The following is a 21,595-nucleotide window of genomic DNA, read 5'->3' as shown; positions in this document are numbered from 1 at the left end:
ATGACCCAAAACAGACTCTGGGACTACCACGGAAGAAATCCAGTAATTTTGACCTGCGAGAGTGACCACAACACACACAAAAGACGCCATATCGAGCCACTGGCCCAAAAAGGATTTGGGGGCACTGCAATCCTGGCAGCCCCAAGAACTGTCTTTGAGTCTGAAAGTGACCATAGAACTCTAACATCTTAAGCTTAGAGTTCACCAGAGCACCTGAGTGGCACTGTTGGTGCACCAGAGGAGGCACCCACAGAGTCACTGGGAGACCTGCAGGGTCCCCAACCCGGACCTGCCATACCCCCAGAGAATCAGATATGGAAGACCTGCCAGCCCTTCAGAGCCCCTGACTGGGCTGCCAGGTAACAGTGTGAGTTCAGATGAGCCACCAGAGCCAGTGGACATGCAGTGAGTGCCATGAGACACTGCAACAACTGAGGGTGCCAGTGTGCACACGGGAGAACACCTTCAACCCCACTGACACAGCAAGGGCACTTAAGGCATGATACTTGCACAGGGCCACAAGGGGTTGCTACATACAAATACAAGACATTGGCATATACACCGTATATTAGTAAAATAGTAGGCCTGTTTCCTTTTCTTTTCTTTTTTCTCTTATTATTATTTTTTTTTTTTGCTGATTTTTGTTTTATTCTGTTTTTTTTTTTTGTTGTTTCTGGGTCTTTTTCTCAGTTTTCAATTTTTTGGGGGGGTTATTCTTTTTTATCTTCTTTCTTCTTTTTTTATTTTTATTTGGGTTTCTTGTTTGGATCTTTCACTTCATATCACATGGTTGTTAGTTTGTTTTATTTTACCTTATGTTTATCCTGTTTATTCTCTTAAACCCTTTTGTTCTCTATGGGTGGTCCATTTTTGTTTTGTCGATGTTGCTGTTTATATTTGATGTATAATAATCTTTCTACATTAATCATTCTAGAACAAACTTCACAACATAAATTATTTACATTAAGTGATTTAAAACCAACATAATAATAATATAATAATATAATAAGTTAAAAATATAATAAGTTAAAAGACACCAATAAAATAAAAATAAAACAGAATGTAATTAATTGAATGGGTATAAGATAAAATCAAATACCATAACACCTTCAGAAGCATTATTAACCACAGAGGAAATATGGCTGGAAATAATTATTTTATTTTAATTTTGTATTTATTAGTGAATTGCAATCATACATCATCATGGGGGCAGAATGGTAGAGGCACGCGTGCACCCATTAATATTATTTAACCTTTTTAAAAGTTAAAGCATTAAAACTTTTTACATTAAAACTATGAATAAATCAAACTATTTTAAAAAGCTTTCTTGGAGAATGCTTATCTATCTTGTTAACTGAGGACATCCTCAAACATTATGACAATAATTTATCATTTTAGCTAGAAAACAAAACAGGTTGACTAGGAACAAAGATCACAAAAATGATTCATACTTAAGATAAAATATTATGAAATTTTGCAAGGGATTAATGTGAAATCAACTTTAGTCTGCCAGCCTACATTTTTTTCTACCTTTTCTCCCTCTCTCCCTGACACCTGAGTTTACCTACAGCAATGGCTTCAGTAATTCTGACTTCCACTGAGGTAGTAGGAATGGGAAAAGTCCATGAGGATTAGTAAACCCTAACAGATGCTAAGAACAAAGCAATCTCTTCTAAAATATAATATATCTTTCCCATTTGTCACCATCCCCAATGTAATTAAATAGTTACATAAAGGGAAATTAGTGTAGAATTTGAGCAATTACTCAAATATGATTCTATCTGGGAAAAATTTTTGCAAAAATGTCTCTGGAAGTAAGAAGTAGCTTCTGACATTAGGTCCAGTTGCACACTCCTGCCCTCCCTTTTCAAGCTGTGTGGGACTAAACTAGTTAACGAGTTATTTGTTGACACATATTAGTTGTATATATTAACGGGGATCAGTGTGATGTTTTCATAGATGCTCACAGCATGCATTGATATGTAACCACCCCTCTTTAACCTGCACCCTTCCCAATCCCTAGTAATCACTATTCTATTTTCAGGTTGACTTTTGAGTTTCCACATATGAGAGAAAACATGATATTTGTCTTTCTGTCCCTGAATTCTTTCACTTAACATAACACTCTCCAGTTCTATTTATTTTATGGCTAATAATTTCACTGTTCTTTATGGCTGAATAAGTTCCACTGTGTATATATGCCATATTTTTTTCTATTCATCTGTTAATGGGCACCTAGGCTGATTCCATACCTTAGCTACCGTGAATATTGCCACAATAAACATGGGCATGCAGATATTTCTTTGGTTTGCTGACCTCATTTCCATTGAATATATATTCAGGTGTGGGGTGGCTGAATCATTTTGTAGTTCTATTTTTAGTTTTTTGAGAACCAGCAGACTCTTTTCCACAGTGGCTAGAGTAACTTCCATTCCTACTGGCTGTGTCTCAGAGTTCTTCTTTCTCTACATACTCATTAGCATTTGGAGGATGTGTGTGTGTGTGGGTGTGTGTGTGTGTGTGTGTGTGTGTGTGTTACAATAGCCATTCTAACTAGGATGAGATGGAATCTCATTGTAGCTTAGATATTAAACCATTGTTAAACCTGTCTTCACCATAGTGTTCTAATGTAAAAGAAGCATTGTTACTGTCAGGTGGTTTTAAATTTCCCCTTTGGTGGAAATGGCATACTGGTTCAGCAAAATTCTAGCTCTGTACTTGGATATTGATTAATCCTCAGCTTGTGTTTGCTCTTGGTGCTTTGTTTTATAGGACTGGTGAGAAGAAAAGAAAACCAGCAATCAAAGAATGAGAAACCACACAAAAATAACAGTTTATCCTCCTGGGATTGTCAGACGACCCCAAGCTGCAGGCTGTGCTATTGGTCTTCCTCTTCCTCACCTACATGCTCAGCATCACTGGGAACCTGACCATCATCGCCCTCACCCTGCTGGATTCACACCTCCAGACCCCCATGTATTTCCTCCTCAGGAATTTCTCCCTGTTAGAGGTTTCCTTCACAACGGTCACTATACCCAAGTTCCTGGGCACCATTATTTCAGGAGATAAATCCATTTCCTTTAACAACTGCATAGCTCAGCTGTTTTTCTTCATTCTCCTGGGGGTGGCTGAGTTTTACCTTCTGGCTGCCATGTCCTATGATCGTTACGTTGCCATCTGCAAGCCTCTGCACTACCTGACCATCATGAATCGGAAGGTGTGCAGCATGCTGGTCTTTGCTTCCTGGCTGGCTTCCTTCTTAATCATCTTCCCTGCTCTCATGTTGCTCTTGCAACTTGACTACTGTAGGTCCAATATTATTGACCATTTTACTTGTGATTATTTCCCCCTGCTCCAGCTTTCTTGCTCAGACACAAAATTCCTAGAGCTCATGGGGTTTTCCTGCGCTGTGTTTACTCTCATGTTCACTTTGGCATTAATATTTCTGTCCTATGCATACATCATCAGAACGATTTTGAAGATTCCTTCTATTAGTCAGAGGACAAAAGCCTTTTCCACGTGTTCCTCTTACATGACAGTCATCTCCATCTCTTATGGTAGCTGCATTTTTATGTACATTAAACCCTCAGCAAGGGAGAGGGTGTCTCTGAGCAAACGAGTTGCTGTGCTGAACACCTCGATAGCCCCTATGCTGAACCCTTTTATTTACAGCCTAAGGAATCAGCAAGGCAAGAGAGCCTTCATAAACATGGCCAGAAAGACTGTTTTTCACAAGTACATGAAATTATGTGGTGTTGTAAATTAGTGGCACATTGAAAGATAATTAAAAAATAAGAATGAAATTTTAGCCACCCGTGCTGCATTTATTTAAACATGAATTAAAATACAATGCAAAGAAGAGAGTCATAATAAAATTTTCACAGAGTGTAGGAGATATTTTAGAATTGTATCAATAAGAATAATGTTGTTCACAATGAATTATATCTTTTACCTCTTCTTTTTAATTCTTTTTTCCTCCAAATATCTTTAAAAGAGGAAAAAGGAAAAAGAGACCGAAAGACAGAGAGAGACAGAGGGAGAAAGACAGATGAACCACACAATGGTCACAGTTTGTCCTCCTAGGCCTTTCTGATGATCCAGAGCTTCAGATTGTGATTTTCCCCTCTTTTTATTTATCACCTATCTATTAAGTGTCACTGGAAATCTGACTATGATCACTCTAACTTTGGTGGACTTCCATTTATAGATGCCTATGTATTTCTGGCTACCTTGGCTGTTTCGTCATCCCAGTCAAAGGCCAATTGATAGTAGCCGAGATAGAGGAAGTCACCTTTGATCTCTGAATCTGCAAGAGAAGCCACAGTAAAGGCTGCCATCCTCTTTCAAGAGGATGAGGAGGGAAGGGGACTGGGGAGGCGGGTCACCTTCCGTGATATGATGCTGAGGGCTTAGAGAGAATGTAGAGGCAAGTCACCTTCCATGTGGTACTTCTGGATGTGGCGTCCATAACAGAATTCGTAGGTCCATCAGTCCTTGGTCTGACAATTAAAAAATGAACAATCAGAGGGAGAGTGCACATGCCTCTTTCTAGAACGCGAATCTCCTGGATCTGAGGCACATAACCTCTCATCTGCTTCTCCGCTCCCTCTGTTCCCTATGCATCCTCCAGACCCCCAGCGAGCAGGAACAGCTGTTTCCTTCCTGCAGTTGGAGACACACTTCTAAAGTCTGGCTGACCTTCACCTGTGGTCTTTCAATTTCTCCTTTAAAGATTTTTATTTATTATTATTATTTTTTTTTGCAGTAATGGGGATGGGGCTCAGGGGCATTCTACCTCTGAGCTACACCCCCAGCCTAATTTTTTATCTTTATTTTGCAACAGGGTCTCACTAAGTTGCAGAGGGCCTCACTAAGTAGCTGAGGCTGTCTGCGAACCTGGATCCTCCTGTCTCAGCCTCCCGAATGCTGGGATTACAAGCATGTGCCTCCACTCCTGGCTTTAAAGATTTTTTAAAAGTTGCCTTTATCTTCCATAAAAATAAGAAATTATGGTATCCTGGAAGCATTCAAACCAGGAAAACAAAGAAGATCCTAAAACAACTTTTTTTGTGTGGTACTGGGGATAGAATCCAGGGGTTTTCTACTTCCGGGCTACTCTCCAGCCCAATTTTATTTTTTATTTGGAAACAGAGTCTCACTAAATTGCTGAGAGCCTTGCTAAGTTGCTGAGGATGGCTTTGAACCTGCAATCCTCCTGTCTCAGCCTCCCAAGTACTGGTACTGCAGGCGTGTGTCACTATACCCAGCTTCATGCCCAGCTTCTTAACTGAACATCTACAACATTCTTTGCACTGTCCTAACCACTGGGGATGCAACTTTGAACAAGATAAATTCTCTGACCTCATTAGGGCCAGGATTCAGACCAACAATAAACAAACTGATTCAGTTAATAAGATGATTTCAGATCATAAAGAGTGCCATGATGAAAATAAAGTAGGATACTGGGGCAGAGAGTGATGGAGCAGGTGGTGACTTCATTGGGCTTCTCTAATGAAGGGCCTGCCCCTCCTGCTCCACACTGTTCCATTTAGGCACCTCAATCTTGATTTAACCTATTCTGAGGTTTTTTTTTTTTTTTCTGTACTGGGGATGGAACACGGAAGCATTCTATGCTTTCTTTCATGTGTGGAAGCTACAGGGAAAACAGGAAACAAAAGGGACTTCCGTTAAATGAGGAGAAAGACCAGTATAATAGTGGAAGGTGTAAGTTGAGGATGGTAGAAGGGGAAAGGAGGATTGAGGAAGAAAGCCATTCAAATAATTTGTTGTTTTTATATGAAGGTATAACTGCCAGTCTTACTAACTTTACAGGGAAGGAAGAAGAGTGAAGTGGGACAAGATATGGAGGGAAATACACCAAGTTCTGTGTGCATGTATCACTTTGAATCTCATTTTGATATATAATTACAATATACCAGTAATAGTATAAAAATAAATAAATATGAAAAAATATAAGTTTAGCACCAGGCATAGGGGCACACACTTGTAATCCCAGCATTCGGGAGGCTGATACAGGAGGATCACGGTTCACAGCCAGCCTCAGCTACTTAGGGAGGTTCTATCAGCTCTCTGCTAAGGTTCTTCAGTTTCCTTTGCTGCACATAGTGCTTTAGATTTAATGCAATCCCACGTATTGACCTCCATTTTAATTTCTTGTGTCTTTGTGGTCTTGTTGAGGAAGTTTTTACCCATGCCAATATGTTGGAGTGTTGGTCTCATGTCCTTTTCAAGAAACTCTTTCATCTAAATTGACATTTTTTTTGGTTGGTATCATTATGAACACATGGATTTACAATTTTTATAAATTTATAATTTTTAATTTGTTTTAGGTTACATTAATAAAATAGGATCTCCATTAAATTTCTTAGGGTCTCAACAAGTTGCTGAGGCTAAGGGAATGTCAATTTTAACTTTTCTTTATATGTTTATGTCAAGCATTAATGTCATCTAAAACAAATTAAAATTATGAATTTATAAAAATTATAAAATTATAAATCAATGTGTTCATAATGATACCAAAAATGTCAATTTAAGTTTCATATTTCTTTCTTTTCTGTTTTACTTTTTTTTTTTTTTTTTGCATTACTGGGGATTGAACCAGTGGTACTTTTCCACTGAGCTACATCTCCAGCACTTTTTATTTTTCTTTTTTGAGACAAGGTCATGCTAATTTTCCCAGGTTGGCCTTGAACTTGTGATTTTCCTGCCTTGGCCTCCCAAATCACTGGGATTCCAGTCATGTACTACCAGACACTAATGTAATCTAAAACGAATTTAAAAACTAAACCCATACACTCCTAATTATATCAACCAAAACTGCTAGGGAACCAACTCAGAATAATAGGTAGAGAACACTAAACATTCGTCTTGGTTTTTCTGTAGAAGCCATAATAAAAATAAACAAATGGTAAATGATAGTTAAAACATCATCCTTTTGTACTGTGAGCACCACTGACTGCTGATTTTTTTTTTAACCAGTTAAACATATATTCCTGTTAGAAGCATAAAATTCTCTTTCTGGAGCATTCTTTAAAAAACAACAACAACAACAAAACCCTAGGACTGGATTAAGGTCTGGATTAAGCCTCTGAACCTAAATAGCAGCTGCAGGAATTCGATAGGAAGAGAATGAACAAGGATAAAATCAAGTGAGGCACTACTGCACATTCATTCCATGAGTGATAATCTTGCTGCTTATTAATTGGGTTTTATGGTAAAATATTACATCATTTTTACTACTTTCATAAACCTGATCAATAAAAATTAAGTAAATAAGAGTATCACTACCTGTCTTATAGAGACAAATTTGCCAAACTGTTTCTTTATTGAGTACTCTTTTATTTTTAAGTAACATGCAGACTTTAGGGAGAAAAAGGGTCATAGGAGAAACTAGATGAGGAAGGAGAAATCATAGATGAGCAAATAAGGTGACCTAATGAAGGGGATGGGAGAAGGGAAGAGGGAAATCCCCTAATGTACATGAGCTACATTCATAAAAACATCAAAATCAACCACTAAGCCAAACATGAGGAGAGAGGGGGAGGGCTACATGAGTAATGTGTGTATGTCTGCCTCTACCACCTTGTACCTCATTAAGAAGTACGACTATAATGCACTAATAAAAATTTTTAATTAAGTAGTAAAATATTTCTGAAATAAACTTGCATCCCCGCTGTGATTTAGGTTTGTTTGTTTGCTTACTTGTTTGGTACTGGGGATTGAACCCAGGGTAACCCTTTTATTTTTTACATTGAAATAGGGTCTAGCTAAATTGCCGAGGCCAATCTCAAACCTGAGATCCTCCTATCTCAGCCTCCCAAGTTCTGGGATTACAGGCATGTGCCACCATTCCCAGCTCTGTGATATAGTTTTGTATGAGTATCATATTATTATGTGATGCTCAAGTATTATTTATATTTGATAAATTTACATCAAAACATCACATCATACACCTTAACTATACATAATTTTTGCCAATCATATTTCAGTAAATTTAGGCAAATATTATTTGATTAAGTAAATGTATTATTATATTTTATGTTAAATATATTTTTAAATTTTTATTGAAATATCTAGTATTTTTAATTAAGTAATACTTATATTTATATTAGTTCTTATTATATTAAATATGTTACATGATACATATTTACTGTCAAAATATTTGAAAAACATTAAAAGTTTTAAAGAGAATAATTGGATAATAATCCACTAACAAAAATTTCACGTAAATAAAAGTTTTTTTTATTATTTTTTTCATTAGAATGTTAAGGAGATAATAAATAAATAAATATAAAAGTCAAGATGAAGAATAACATGGATAAAGTTGAAACAAATTAAAATATTATAATTTGTAATGAAGATTAAATTAGTTAAAGTATATAACAATGTTCTTATAATTGTATGAACAATATGTGCAATATAATAGTTAATATCCTTGGTCTTTGCTTCCATGTACCCAACACCTAACAAAGACCAAGGATTAACAACCAAAAAAGCATATGAATAAAAAAATTTATATTTCAAAAAATATTAAACACAAATTAGATTGTGTTACAGTTTTGTAACAAAGTTAATTTTATAATTATTTTATTACTCACAAAATATTACATAAAGAAAATATTAAGTAATGGAAATTAATGGAAGTAAATATTTTTTAGAAGACAATATTATCGATTCTCTGTGGGATACAAAGCTGAATGTAACCATTATCAAGGGAGATCCACTATACAGAAGAGTTAGGAGGCAACATATCAGAAGGACGGCTTTCAGAAATCCCTCATGGTCTATAAGATACTGGAAATGTGGCCTGGACTTTGTCTTGTTCCTAGGAGACCAAATCTTTGGAGGTCAAAACAAGTAGACTTGAAATATTTGAATTTTAAGTACAAATAGTCAGAAGCAGAATCCTAATTTTAGCATCTATACATATATTACCCAATCATGCCATATATTTCTTTCTTTCAATATTACTTTCTTAAACTTATAGATGAAATTATTGAGGGGAATATAGTGTATTATCATATCTTCTGAAGGTTATTGACATCACATTTTTATTTACTGAAATATTTTTCAATTATCTAAAAATAGAGAAAAATAAAATTATATTTGATTAGTGTTAACTTTGCTAATATCTGAGAGAAAAGCAATGATTTTACATTCTGTCCTTCACAGAAGAAATTTTGCTATCTAAAATATGGAGGAAACAGCTTTCAGGATTTAACAAATCAACTCCACCAAATAGCAAAGCCAGGGTAACAGCTGAGGACTAACTGCATGGGCTCAGAGGAATAGAAAAGGTTTTCCTATACATTTCTGCATATCTCTAGGATGAGAGTTCTTGTGAGGAACAAAATTGCTAAGAAAGAAAACATTTTTCCATAAATCTTAATATACAAGGAAGTACACTCCAATGGAAAATATACTGTGCTACAATCAAGTGACAAGAGCTGCTAAGGTCTAAGGCAAGTATTTACTTTTTAAATTTGTGCTTCAGAGCAAAATGAAAACTAAATAAATATTACAAGTTTCTTTGAGCTCCAAAATAAAATACAGTAAATATATTACATATGTATACATATATATTTACATATTTTCAACAAATTTTAAGAGATGTCAAACACTGAAAACTTTGATAGGAAGAGGAGATAAACCAATAAGAGAATGTGCTCCGTAGTTGTTAAATTAGACAATTGTTATTTATTCTATCTTATGCTAAATAGACAAAATATATAGAGAATCTTTTTATCTTCACAATTAGTCCAAAATGTTAATATTAAGTAAATTTGCTAAATAATTTATAATTTAATATATATTTCATTTGCTAAGAAAGTCATCAGATGGTTTCTTATTAAAACAGTAATAGATTGCGATCTTTTTCTTCTAATTTCATTTTTACCCATGATGGAATAAGATAATCTACTTTTTATTTTTAAGTTGAAGTATTACCTAATATATATATTTTATTCTTAGAACAAATATGCATAATATGTATAGAATTTTCTTATATTTTATTAACAGTGTATTCAAAATATTATTAAAATAAAATTAATAAATGATTAATAACTTTTAATTTTTTTTCATTTGCTAATAAAATCATTAATTGGTTTCTTATATCATAAAAGCAATAGTGGGTTGTTACCTTTGTCTTCTAATTTTTACCTTTATCCTTTATTATTTTTAGGTTGCAGTATTACCTAATGTATACATCGTGGAAAAGGAAGGAAAATGTGTGTTTCATGTGATTATTTTGGCAAAAAAATGGTAATAATAGTTTGCACAAACTGCAAACAAAATAAGAATTGTTGATCTTATTCACCTTATTTCAGTAAGGTGGCTTACTGTATGAAAAGTTCCTTACTTTTGCCTCCAGATTTAAAATTTTTTAAAAAGTAGTAAATGAGCTGCATTTATTTAAACAGAATCAAAATACAACGCAAAGAAGAGAGTCAAAATAAAATCTTCACAGAGTGTAGGAGATAGTTTAGAATTGTATCAATAAGAATAATGTTGTTCACAATGAATTATATCTTTTACCTCTTCTTCTCAATTCTCTTTTCCTCCAGATATCTTTAAAAGAGGAAAAAGGAACAAGAGACTGAAAGGCAGAGAGGGACAGAGGGAGAGAGACAGATGAACCACACCATGGTCACAGAGTTTGTCCTCCTAGGCCTTTCTGATGATCCAGAGCTTCAGATTGTGATTTTCCTCTTTTTATTTATCACCTATCTATTAAGTGTCACTGGAAATCTGACTATCATCACTCTAACTTTGGTGGACTCCCATCTACAGACGCCTATGTATTTCTTCCTCCGGAACTTCTCTTTCTTAGAAATCTCATTTACCACTGTATGTATCCCCAGGTTTCTGGGAGCAATTATCACCAGGGACAAGACCATCTCCTATAACAACTGTGCAGCCCAACTCTTTTTCTTTATCTTCATGGGGGTGACTGAATTTTACATTCTAACTGCCATGTCCTATGACCGCTACGTTGCCATCTGCAAGCCACTCCACTACACCACCATCATGAGCAGAAAGGTCTGCACCCTGCTGGTGCTGTGTGCCTGGCTGGGCGGGTTCCTGACCATCTTCCCACCCCTCATGCTTTTGCTCCAGCTGGATTACTGCGCTTCCAACGTCATTGATCACTTCGCATGTGACTATTTTCCCCTCTTGAAACTCTCTTGCTCTGACACCTGGCTCCTAGAAGTCATCGGTTTCTACTTTGCTCTGGTTACTTTGCTCTTCACTTTGGCATTAGTGATTTTATCTTACATGTACATTATCAGGACTATTTTGAGAATCCCATCTGCCAGTCAGAGAAAAAAGGCTTTCTCCACCTGCTCTTCTCACATGATTGTCATCTCCATTTCTTATGGAAGCTGCATATTCATGTATGCCAATCCCTCTGCAAAAGAAAAGGCATCCCTGACTAAAGGAGTGGCTATTCTCAACACCTCTGTTGCCCCCATGCTGAACCCCTTCATTTACACCCTGAGGAACCAGCAAGTGAAAAAGGCCTTCAAGGATGCCGTCCACAGAGTAGTATTTTCTACCAATAAATGAATGCGTTTTATTTGTCAAAAATAAGAAATACTACAAAAGCAAACAAGTAAAATTCTATCTTTATTGAGTGTCCTCGTTCTCTTATAGTTTCTTTATATGCCACATTATAGCTGATTGAATATTTTCCCAGTTCGTTTCTTCCTGCTTTCCCAAGTTCTATTGCATTGTATGTTAAATATAATTGATACTTTATGAAATTTTAAGCATACCACCTTGATTTTATCTATAAGTTGAGTTCCTCATTTAAAATACAAAAATAGCCCGGCGTGGTGGCACGCTTGTAATCCCCGCGCTTCGGAGGCAGAGACAGGAGGATCGCACTGGTTCGAAGCCAGCCTTGCTGGATTAAGAGACCCTGTTTCCAAATTAAAAAATATAAAATAGGTCTGGGAGTGTAGCCCGGAGGTAGAAGGGTTTCCGGAAAACCCAGTACCACCAAAAAAATAAATAAATAATAAAATAAAATACAAAACTAAATTTAGATTTCACTATAATTATTATAATTATATAAACATCAATAATTAACTTTTGACTTGAGATATTGTTACTGATTAATAATTATATTACAGGAAAAATTAACCTTCAGGTATTCAATTTCATTTCCTGTAGAAAGCAATTAAGTAAATTCCTAAATATCTTTATCAACTATCCACATTTTCTTATAGTTTCCCTACATATCTATTATAGCTAATTGAATATTTTCCCAGTTCATTTTCTCCACTTCCATATCCAAATACATTCAATGCATTGTTCATTGAGTTATATTAAAATATAGTAAACAAAACTTCCCTGAAGGATTTTGTGAAACAATATATATTTATTTAAAACATGCTTTAGGATATTATGTCATAAAATAATTTTAAGGTATATATATTATCATGTTGTACTTCAAATGTAGTATTTCAAATTTTGTGTAAGTTCTTCTGTATTTTAAGATGAATATTAATAATGTCATAATGTTTTAGACTTAACATGTTCTGTGTCTTGGTTTATTAAATCCAGTCCCTAGAAGAAATATATTCAGTTGAAATGGCGTGTGTTTGTTTGTTTTTTTGTTTTTTTGTTTGTTTTAAGAACTGAGGGTTGAACCCAGGGGCATTTTACCCTGAGGTACAACTCCGGCCCTATTTTTCATTCTTTATTTTGAAACAGTCTCACTAAGTTGCAGAGTGCCTCACTAAGGAGCTGAGGCTGGCCAGGAAACTGAGATCCTCCTGTCTCAGCCTCCCAAGTAATGAGATTACAGGCCTGCGCCACTACTCCCGGCCCTGCAATGTATTTTAAATGTAGGACTTTATACTTTGTGGAATTTAAAGCATGACACACTGATTGTTCTCTGTCAATTGAGTTTCTCATTTAAAACACAAAAATAAGCCAAGCGTGAAGGCACATGCTTGTAATCCCAGCACTTAGAAAGATGAGACAGGAGGATCGCACAGATTCAAAGCCAGCCTCAGCGACTTAGTGAGGCTCTCAGCAATGTAGTGAGATCTTGTTTCCAAATAAAGTATAAAAATAGGTCTGGGAGTGTAACCCATAGGTAGAAAAGCCCCTGGGTTCCACCCCTAGAGACACACACACACACACACACACACACACAATCACAAAAATAAGTTTATGGACACTATAATTATTTTAATCATATGAACATTAACTTAATAACTTAATAATTAAACTTTTGGTTTGAGGTATCATTATTAACTATGATGGTTAATCTGAATTGTCAACTTGACTGGACTAAGAAATATCTACAATTATGTGACTTTAGGTGTGTTGATGAGATTATTGGCTTGTGAAATCCAAAAACACTTCCACTCAGAATATCTTACAAAACAAATAAAATATTTGGGAATAAATTTAACCAAGGAGGTGAAAGACCTCTACAAAGAAAATTATAAAACATTGAAAAACGCTGGGTGTGGTGGTGCACGCTTGTAATCCCCACACTTGGGAGGCAGAGACAGGAGAATCATGCAGGTTCGAAGCCAGCAGTACTGGCTTAAGAGACCCTGTTTCAAAATTTTAAAAAAGTATAAAATAGGTCTGGGAGTGTATCCCAGAGGTAGAAGGGCTTCCAGGAACCCCAGTACCACCAAAAAAAAATTTTTTTTTGAAAAAAGAAATCAAGAAGACGTTAGGAGATAGACGGAAGTATCTTTCATGTTCTTGGCAGAATAAATATCATCAGAATGGCTATTCTTCCAAAAGTGATCTACAGATTCAACACAATACCCATTAAATTACCAAGGTCATTCCTCATAGAAAAATCAGTCCTTAAATTCATTTGGGAGAACAAAAAAAAAAAAAAAAAAAACCAGAATAACCAAAGTAATTCTCAGCAACAAGAACCATGTAGAAGGCTCACAATACCTGACTTCAAACTATACTACAAAGCCATAGTCATAAAACAGAATGAAACTGACACAAAAGCAGACACATAGACCAATGGAGTAGAATAAAAGACCCAGAAATCCACACCCATAGCCAACTGATTTTTGACGAAGGGGCCAAAACACACACACTGGGAAAAAAAGATAGCCTCTTCAACAAATGGTGCTGGCAAAACTGGTTAACCATATGCAGAGAAATGGAAATAACCCCCACATTCTCACCCCCACATAAGAGACAAATCAAGATGAACCAAAGACTTGGAATGGCAGACGGAAGGAAAAGCCCTTCCCTGAGTGTGGACAGCACTGTTCTGATAGGTATCGGACCTGGATACAAAGGAGAAAGCTGTGTGAAGAAGTGCATCATTCTTCCTGAGAAAAGCATGCCTTCTCTTGCCTGGGATATAGGCCTTCAGAACGTATGCTCTTTAAACTGGACTTTCACCAGTGTTTCTCTGGAGAGTTTCCTGGCCTTTCCATCCTGGGCTGGGACTGCATTACCCGCCACTCTGATTCTGAGACTCCAGCTTTCGGATGACTCAACCAGCTGCTGGTTCCTCTGGCTCCCCACATGCAGGTCCCCACTTGAGACTGCACTGCTTTGGACTGCAAGCTGATCTGATAAATCTACTTTTACCATTTATATATAGCCTGTGAGTACAGCTGTTCTAAAGACCCCTGACTAATACACTAATAGTTGTACTACAGGAAAATTTCATCCTCAAATGAATGTTCAGTTTCTTTAATTTCCTCCCAAGGAATGTTGATTAGAAATGTGATAACATTTCTAAACTTGTAGACTAGTGTAATTTGCAAAATGAAATGTAAAATGATTTCAAGTATTTATAAAAACGTTTTATTTATGCAGATCTTTTCTTTCTTTCTTTCTTTCCTTCTTTCTTTCTTTCTTTCTTTCTTTCTTTCTTTCTTTCTTTCTTTCTTTCTTTCTTTCTTTCTTTCTTTTTTTGTGGTACCAGGTTTCCTGGAAACACTTCTACCTCCGGGCTACACTCCCAGACCTATTTTTATATTTTTTTATTTGGAAACAGGGTCTCTTAAGCCACCGAGGCTGACTTCGAACCAGCGCAATCCTCCTGTTTCCGCCTCCCAAGCACAAGGATTACAAGCGTGCGCCACCACGCCTAGCTATTTATGCAGATTTTAATAAAGTTAAAAAGTTTTGCCAGGCATGGTGGCACATGCTTGTGATCCCAGCATTTGGGGGGCTGATACAAGAGGATTATAGTTCCTGAACAGCCTCAGCTACTTAGTGAGGCCCTTTGCAACTCAGTAAGACCCTGTTTCAAAATAAATAATAAAAAACAGGACTGAGGGTGTAGCTCAGAGGTAGAAGGCCCCTGGGTTCCATCCCCAGTACTGGGGGAAAAAAGTTTTCAGTCTTTTCATCTCGATTATATGCTAAGATCTGGATATCAAAACATTCCAATGTAAGAAATATGGTCACAGCTCCCCAAGGAATGTAATCTTTGTGATATTTTGAATTTTGGGGATACATTAACAGTGAATTTGAGTTAAATATTTCAAATGCCTTTCACCTATACATTTCATTTGTTTATTCAAAAATTTGCCCACTAAAGAAAGTATTTAGTAATAGAAAAGATTTGTCTTTGCGCTCACATCTAAGGAAGAGAGTTAAAAAAATAAATGGCCGATCATAAGGTAATTTTGTGTTATATCTCTATGAGAAACATATTGTACATTTACACAAATATACTGTGCTCTAAATGATCATAGGCTTTCTTACATCACTAATGATTTTCAAACTATATAAAAAGGAAGATATAATCATTTTTATTTTATTATTGTATTTTTTATACCAAAATAATAGCGATGATAGAGATAACAGGTAAAGAAAACTACAGGATCTCAAAGCCTCAGATAAAGAGACAGTTCTAATTACTAACATTCTTTTAATACTTAAAAATGTCAAACATTTTACTAAGCACATAAATTTATGTGTTTGAACACTCTTATTACATATGTAGTGATAATTTTGCCATTTGCTAAATGATTCACAGATGCTGTCAGTCAAAGAATGTAACTAGTTTTATGCTTCTAAACTAAACTAGAATCTCAAAAGAAAAGCTGTGCTTCTGGTCAAAATAAATAGGCATCTTTTAATATCAGGTCTGTGCAGCTCGAGCAAAGAGAAAGAAAAACTTTATTGTCTATATATACCAAATTTGAGTGTATTTTCAAATATTTAATTTCAATTTGGTGGATTCATATCTAGTATTGCTTAAGAAGCTATCAGCAATAGAACACATGTTTCTCTTTGGTTTAATGTGTGGAGGAGTATTTGTTGATTTTATTTAATTTGATTTGGAGGGTACTGGGAATTGAACCCAAGGCCATTCTACCTATGAGCTATTCATCCATCTCTTTTACTTTTTACTTTGAAACAGGGTCTTACTAAGTTAGCACCTACTAGCCCCCCACTTGCAATCCTCCTGTCTCCTCCACCTCTTGAGTACTGGGATTACAGGCATGAGCTCACCACCCCAGGCTTGATTTGTGTGTGTGTGTGGGGGGGGTTTACTGGGGGTGAAACTCAGGGGCTTTTCTACCTCCAGGCTACACTCCCAGACCTATTTTATACTTTATTTGGAAACAGGGCCTCACTAAGTTGCTGAGAACCTCACTCAGTAGCTGAGGCTGGCTTCGAACCTGTGCAATCCTCCTGTCTCAGCCGCCCAAGCGCTGGGATTACAAGCATGCACCACCACGCCAGGCTCAGGCTTGACTTTTTAATGTATCATACTTGATCCTAAATTTACCTTCAGTAAAAATTTAAGAAAATTAGATAAACTAGCTTTGCAAAGGCAATACTTAAGTTTTGATATTATTTTCTCATTGTGATACTAACATCAAGAAATGCAAGTCAGAAACATAGTGAGATGTCCCCTCAATTCCAGTAAGAAAGGCTGCCACTGAAAGGATGACATTTAATAGTACTAGTGAAGATTTTGAGAAAAGGAAATATAAATTTGTACAACTGTTATGAAAAACATAATAGAACTTTTTCAAAAAGAAATAAAACTACTATATAATCCAGCCATCCCACTATTAGGTATATATCCAAGGGAAATAAAATCAGTACGTTGAACAGACATCTATACTTCCATTTTTATTGTAGCACTAGTCAGAATAGCCAAGAATGGAAATAATCCAACTGTCAACCAAAAATGAATGAAATTCCAGCATTTGTAACAACATGAATGGAACTAAAGATTATTATATTATGTATAATAAGCCAAGTACAGAAAGACAGTACTGCATTATCTCACTTATATGTGGAACATAAAAAGCTGATTTTATGGAAATTGAGAGTAGAATGCTGATTACCAAAGGTAAGACTGGGGGAAATAGCAAGAAAGGAGAAAGAAGGGGAAAGGTTAGTCTATGGATACTCAGCTACAGTTAAGTGTGAACCAGAAATTCTGGTGTGCTGATACACAGGTGACTACAGATAACAATAATATGCTATGTGTATCAAAAATTAAAAGAAAAGATTTTGAATGCTTTCACCATAAAGAAATTATCATTGTTTACAGAGGTAGATGTGTTTAACCTGATTTAAGCAGTTTGCCATGCATAGATGTATCAAAATTTTTATCATAATCTATTATTGTGTCTATTTTTTATATTTTATGTACCACTTTTGAAAGAAATATAATTTAAAATAAAATCAATGGGAACCATCTTATTTATCTGGGAAAGTTTATCTTGCCTTTGTTTTTGAAGAACAGCTTTGCTTGTTACAGTACTACTGATTGGCATTTTTTTTTCCTATTAACTCTTTAAATATATAATCCTGCACTTCCACCTATAGCATTTCTGCTGAGAAATCTATTGCTAGGTGCACTGGATCTTCCTTCCATATTATTTGCTTCTTTTCTCTTGCTGCTTTCAGCATTTTTGTGCTTCATCTCTCATAGTCTGATTATAATGTGCTCTGAGATAGTCGTCTATGGATCAACTCTTATTGAAGACCTTTGCCCTCCCTAGTTGTTCTTTTTTTATTATTGGTGCAATGTAGTCATACATCTTAATGGGATAAAAGACCTGTGGAGACATACATGCACACATCATCCAATTAGCCCATACCCAGTCCTCACCCCCTTCCCTCCCCATCCTTTCTTCCATGCTTGGCTTATGATTGATATGTTTAAGTACATCATATGCTTTATGGAGTTTGTCTCTTCCCCCTTCTCATACCCTCAGTCAGGTGGTCTTATTTTTTCCTATCTTCATGTGTATATATTAGAAATTTAGTACAACGCAATGACGCTTTATCATCCTATATGTTTAGTAGTAACTTGCTCATCTTTCCCTATTTTCTCTCTTCTGTTCCACATTCAGCTACTCTCATCTTTCAATTTAATCAGTGACCAACACTTCTGAAATTAAATGCATGCGTCTGTATGCCTGCAAAGAAAATAAGGAAAAATTTCTAAATAGAAGATGTACATCACATATGAACTTATATAGTGTATGAGTATTATATTTTTCAAACATAAAATGTATGTCTCTCAATGAAGAAAACTTGACAATGCATAAGTTTAAAATATCCAATACCAGATTTGCAAATATTCGTTTTCTTGGATCATAACTATTCTCTCAATATAGGATACGCGCAACTATAAGCATCAATATAATGAAAGTAATGATCTAGGGAAGAAAGTAGTCAAAAGGCAATAAATGCAACTTTCATCAAATCTTGCTGTAGTGTTAGTCATGGGGCCCAGGAAAGATCTTCTTAAGTGTAAAGAAATGTTGGAGAAATAAAACTCCTCCTAGATCCTTAACAGTTTATTTCAGAAGACATTTAAGTTCTATGAAAAGTCAAAGCACTGTTTTCTACCATCTCACTGTGGTATTGTAAAGAAGATTTTTCTGGGATACAAGTATGCTAACTCTCCTAAGATCAAACATTATATACCCACGATCACATGTTGTTTATCTATTTGCCTTTTAACATCAATATTTTATACTACTTTATTAATATTAGCCAGAAAACAATGTCAATGATTCATCTTTATCTTTTAATAATGCCTCTCCTTGGCACTCTTTGTTTACTTAATGAATTCTCCTGAGGTAACAAGAAAGATAAAAGAAGTCCAATTCCACATGTGTGACATACACAGAAACATTCCTTATTTTCTATTGTTCAAACCAGCATTTACAAGAAAATGTAATATTCTCTGGAGCCTAATGAAAACATTACTTAAAATTTTAGGAATAAATAAATACAGGTTTGCAAAATATTTATTTGAAATGTTTGTGTATATGCAAACAAAAACATTTTATGTGTGTCCTGTATTACAAGGAAAGAAACAAATGGCAGAGTACATCAGTCAACTAAGGCTTAACTCTGTTTATCTGCTGTGATGGAAATTAGATTCAGAGAGTGCATTCTCTCTTCAAGAAATTATCTGCTTCCAAATAAATGTTAGTTTGACCATTTACTTGTTTATTTGCTATAGAAATACTGTAAAAATGAATCCTGTATTTATGAATTAAAATGTTTATAGGCAATGATTTACTTTAGCAGAAGACATATTTCTTCTTTGTTCTCCTGGCTTTATTTTACTTAGAGATGGGAAAATAGTAAATGGGACAAGGAGGGAAATGGCATTAGTCAAAGCCTGAAGTAAGAACATTCAGAATGAATGTCAACACAACATTGCCATGAAAAGATACATAGTTTTAAAAGTGAGAATGGTTGCTCTGGTGACTTTATTTCACCTGTGAAAGCTTCCTAAACTGCATGGGACTGAATTTCTCAAAATATAACTTCTGAAGGTAAGTTTATGTAAACTCTGTTAAGTCTTGAAACTCTGTTATTTAGATTATACAGCATTCTAGATTCGTTTTTGTAATATTGGGGAAAGAAAAAAAATCAGTTACAATAATTTCACACACTAATAATGTAGCTAAATATTTTTTAAATAGCTCAATTTTGGAGAAACAAAGAAAAACCAGCTTCTATTCAAACATTATCACCAGAATATTCTATCATATATTACTAGTGACAAGAGATCAATATTGACTTAAGATCATCCTTTTTATTGGTACTGAGGATTGAACCCAGCAGCAATCTACCTCTGAAATAAACCCTTTCCCTTTTTATTCTTAGTTTTAAAGTAGGGTCTCATTATGTTTCTGAGAATCTTGCTAAGCTGCTAAGGCTGGTCTCAAACCTGGGATCTGCCTAACTTGGTGTTTCAAGTAGTGAGATTACAGATATGTGCCATCACATCCAGCTAGATAATACTCATGACTGAAATGTAAAATAGAATAGAAATTATGAAAGCCATGCCTTTATTTTTATTCCACATATTATTTACTATAGTATTTCAAAATGATGTGCCCTCTCCTCAGTTTTGCTTTTCCTTTTTTACATTATATAGGGACAGATATTCTATGATCTAAAGGAGAAAGAAAAGGGATCAACAATGAAAAACCACACGATCCCCACAGAATTCATTCTCCTGGGTCTATCAGATGACCCTGAGCTTCAGATTGTGATTTTCCTCTTTTTATTTATCACATACATACTTAGCGTCACTGGGAACATGACCATCATCACTCTCACTTTGGTGGACTCCCATCTACAGACTCCCATGTATTTCTTCCTCAGGAACTTCTCTGTATTGGAAATATCCTTTACAACAGTCTGCATCCCTAGATTTCTGGGCACGATTATTACCAGAGACAAAACTATCTCATACAATAATTGTACGGCCCAGCTGTTTTTCTTCATCTTCATGGGTATAACTGAATTTTACCTCCTGACTGCCATGTCCTATGACCGCTATGTGGCCATCTGCAAACCCCTGCATTATACGACCATCATGAGCAAGAGAGTCTGCGTATTGCTTGTCTTTTGTGCTTGGCTGGCAGGGTTCCTAAACATCTTCCCTCCAGTTATTCTTTTTCTCCAGTTAGATTACTGTGGCTCCAACGTCATTGACCACTTTGCTTGTGACTATTTCCCCCTATTGCAGTTATCCTGTTCAGACACCTGGCTCCTAGAAGTGATTGGGTTTTACTCAGCAATAGTAATTTTGCTTTTCACTTTGGCCTTAATAATTCTATCCTACATGTTCATCGTTAGGACGATTTTGAAACTCCCTTCTGCCAGCCAGAGGAAAAAGGCATTTTCTACCTGTTCCTCTCACATGATTGTTATTTCCATCTCATATGGAAGCTGCATTTTCATGTATGCAAATCCTTCTGCAAAAGAAAAAGCATCTTTGACTAAGGGAGTCGCTATTCTGAATACTTCTGTTGCTCCCATGATGAACCCATTTATTTATACCCTGCGGAACCAGCAAGTGAAGCAAGCCTTCAAGGACGCCATCCAGAAAGTGATGCTTTTCTCTGGTAAATGAAAAAATCACCACACTAAAAGAATAAAGCCCTCTTAAACATTTTCTAGGATGCCTACCCCAATTCTTTTTCTTTTACAAGTATTGGGGTGTTCCATTTTTTAATAGAAATTTCTCTCATGTTGTACTTAATAAATTTTAAAAAGATGAATATTGCTTCACAACTTTCTGATATTTCAAATGTCTTATTTAAATGTATTTGGA

The 21,595-nt window shown here is 35.6% G+C and overlaps 2 protein-coding genes across 2 annotated transcripts; both read left to right on the top strand.

Annotated features, from left to right (window-relative positions):
* Positions 1–2,808: 2,808 nt before the first annotated feature.
* Positions 2,809–11,586, top strand: LOC308270236 (olfactory receptor 6C3-like; the record flags this gene model as incomplete). Its single annotated transcript, XM_080706032.1, is given in 3 exon segments — positions 2,809–2,831; positions 2,833–2,913; positions 10,755–11,586. Coding segments are annotated over 3 exon segments (936 nt in total).
* Positions 11,587–20,455: 8,869 nt separating this feature from the next.
* On the top strand, positions 20,456–21,394 carry LOC308270234 (olfactory receptor 6C3-like; the record flags this gene model as incomplete). The annotated part of the gene is made up of 1 exon (XM_080706030.1): positions 20,456–21,394. One exon carries the CDS (start codon positions 20,456–20,458, stop codon positions 21,392–21,394), a length of 939 nt encoding a protein of 312 aa, XP_080562156.1.
* Positions 21,395–21,595: the final 201 nt, after the last annotated feature.

Source organism: Muscardinus avellanarius (assembly GCF_963383645.1).
Source record: "Muscardinus avellanarius genome assembly, chromosome: 11".
In the NCBI taxonomy this organism is placed as follows: Eukaryota; Metazoa; Chordata; class Mammalia; order Rodentia; family Gliridae; genus Muscardinus; species Muscardinus avellanarius.
The sequence above is the reverse complement of the archived record's forward strand: the minus strand, read 5'-3'. Positions and strand labels throughout refer to the sequence as shown.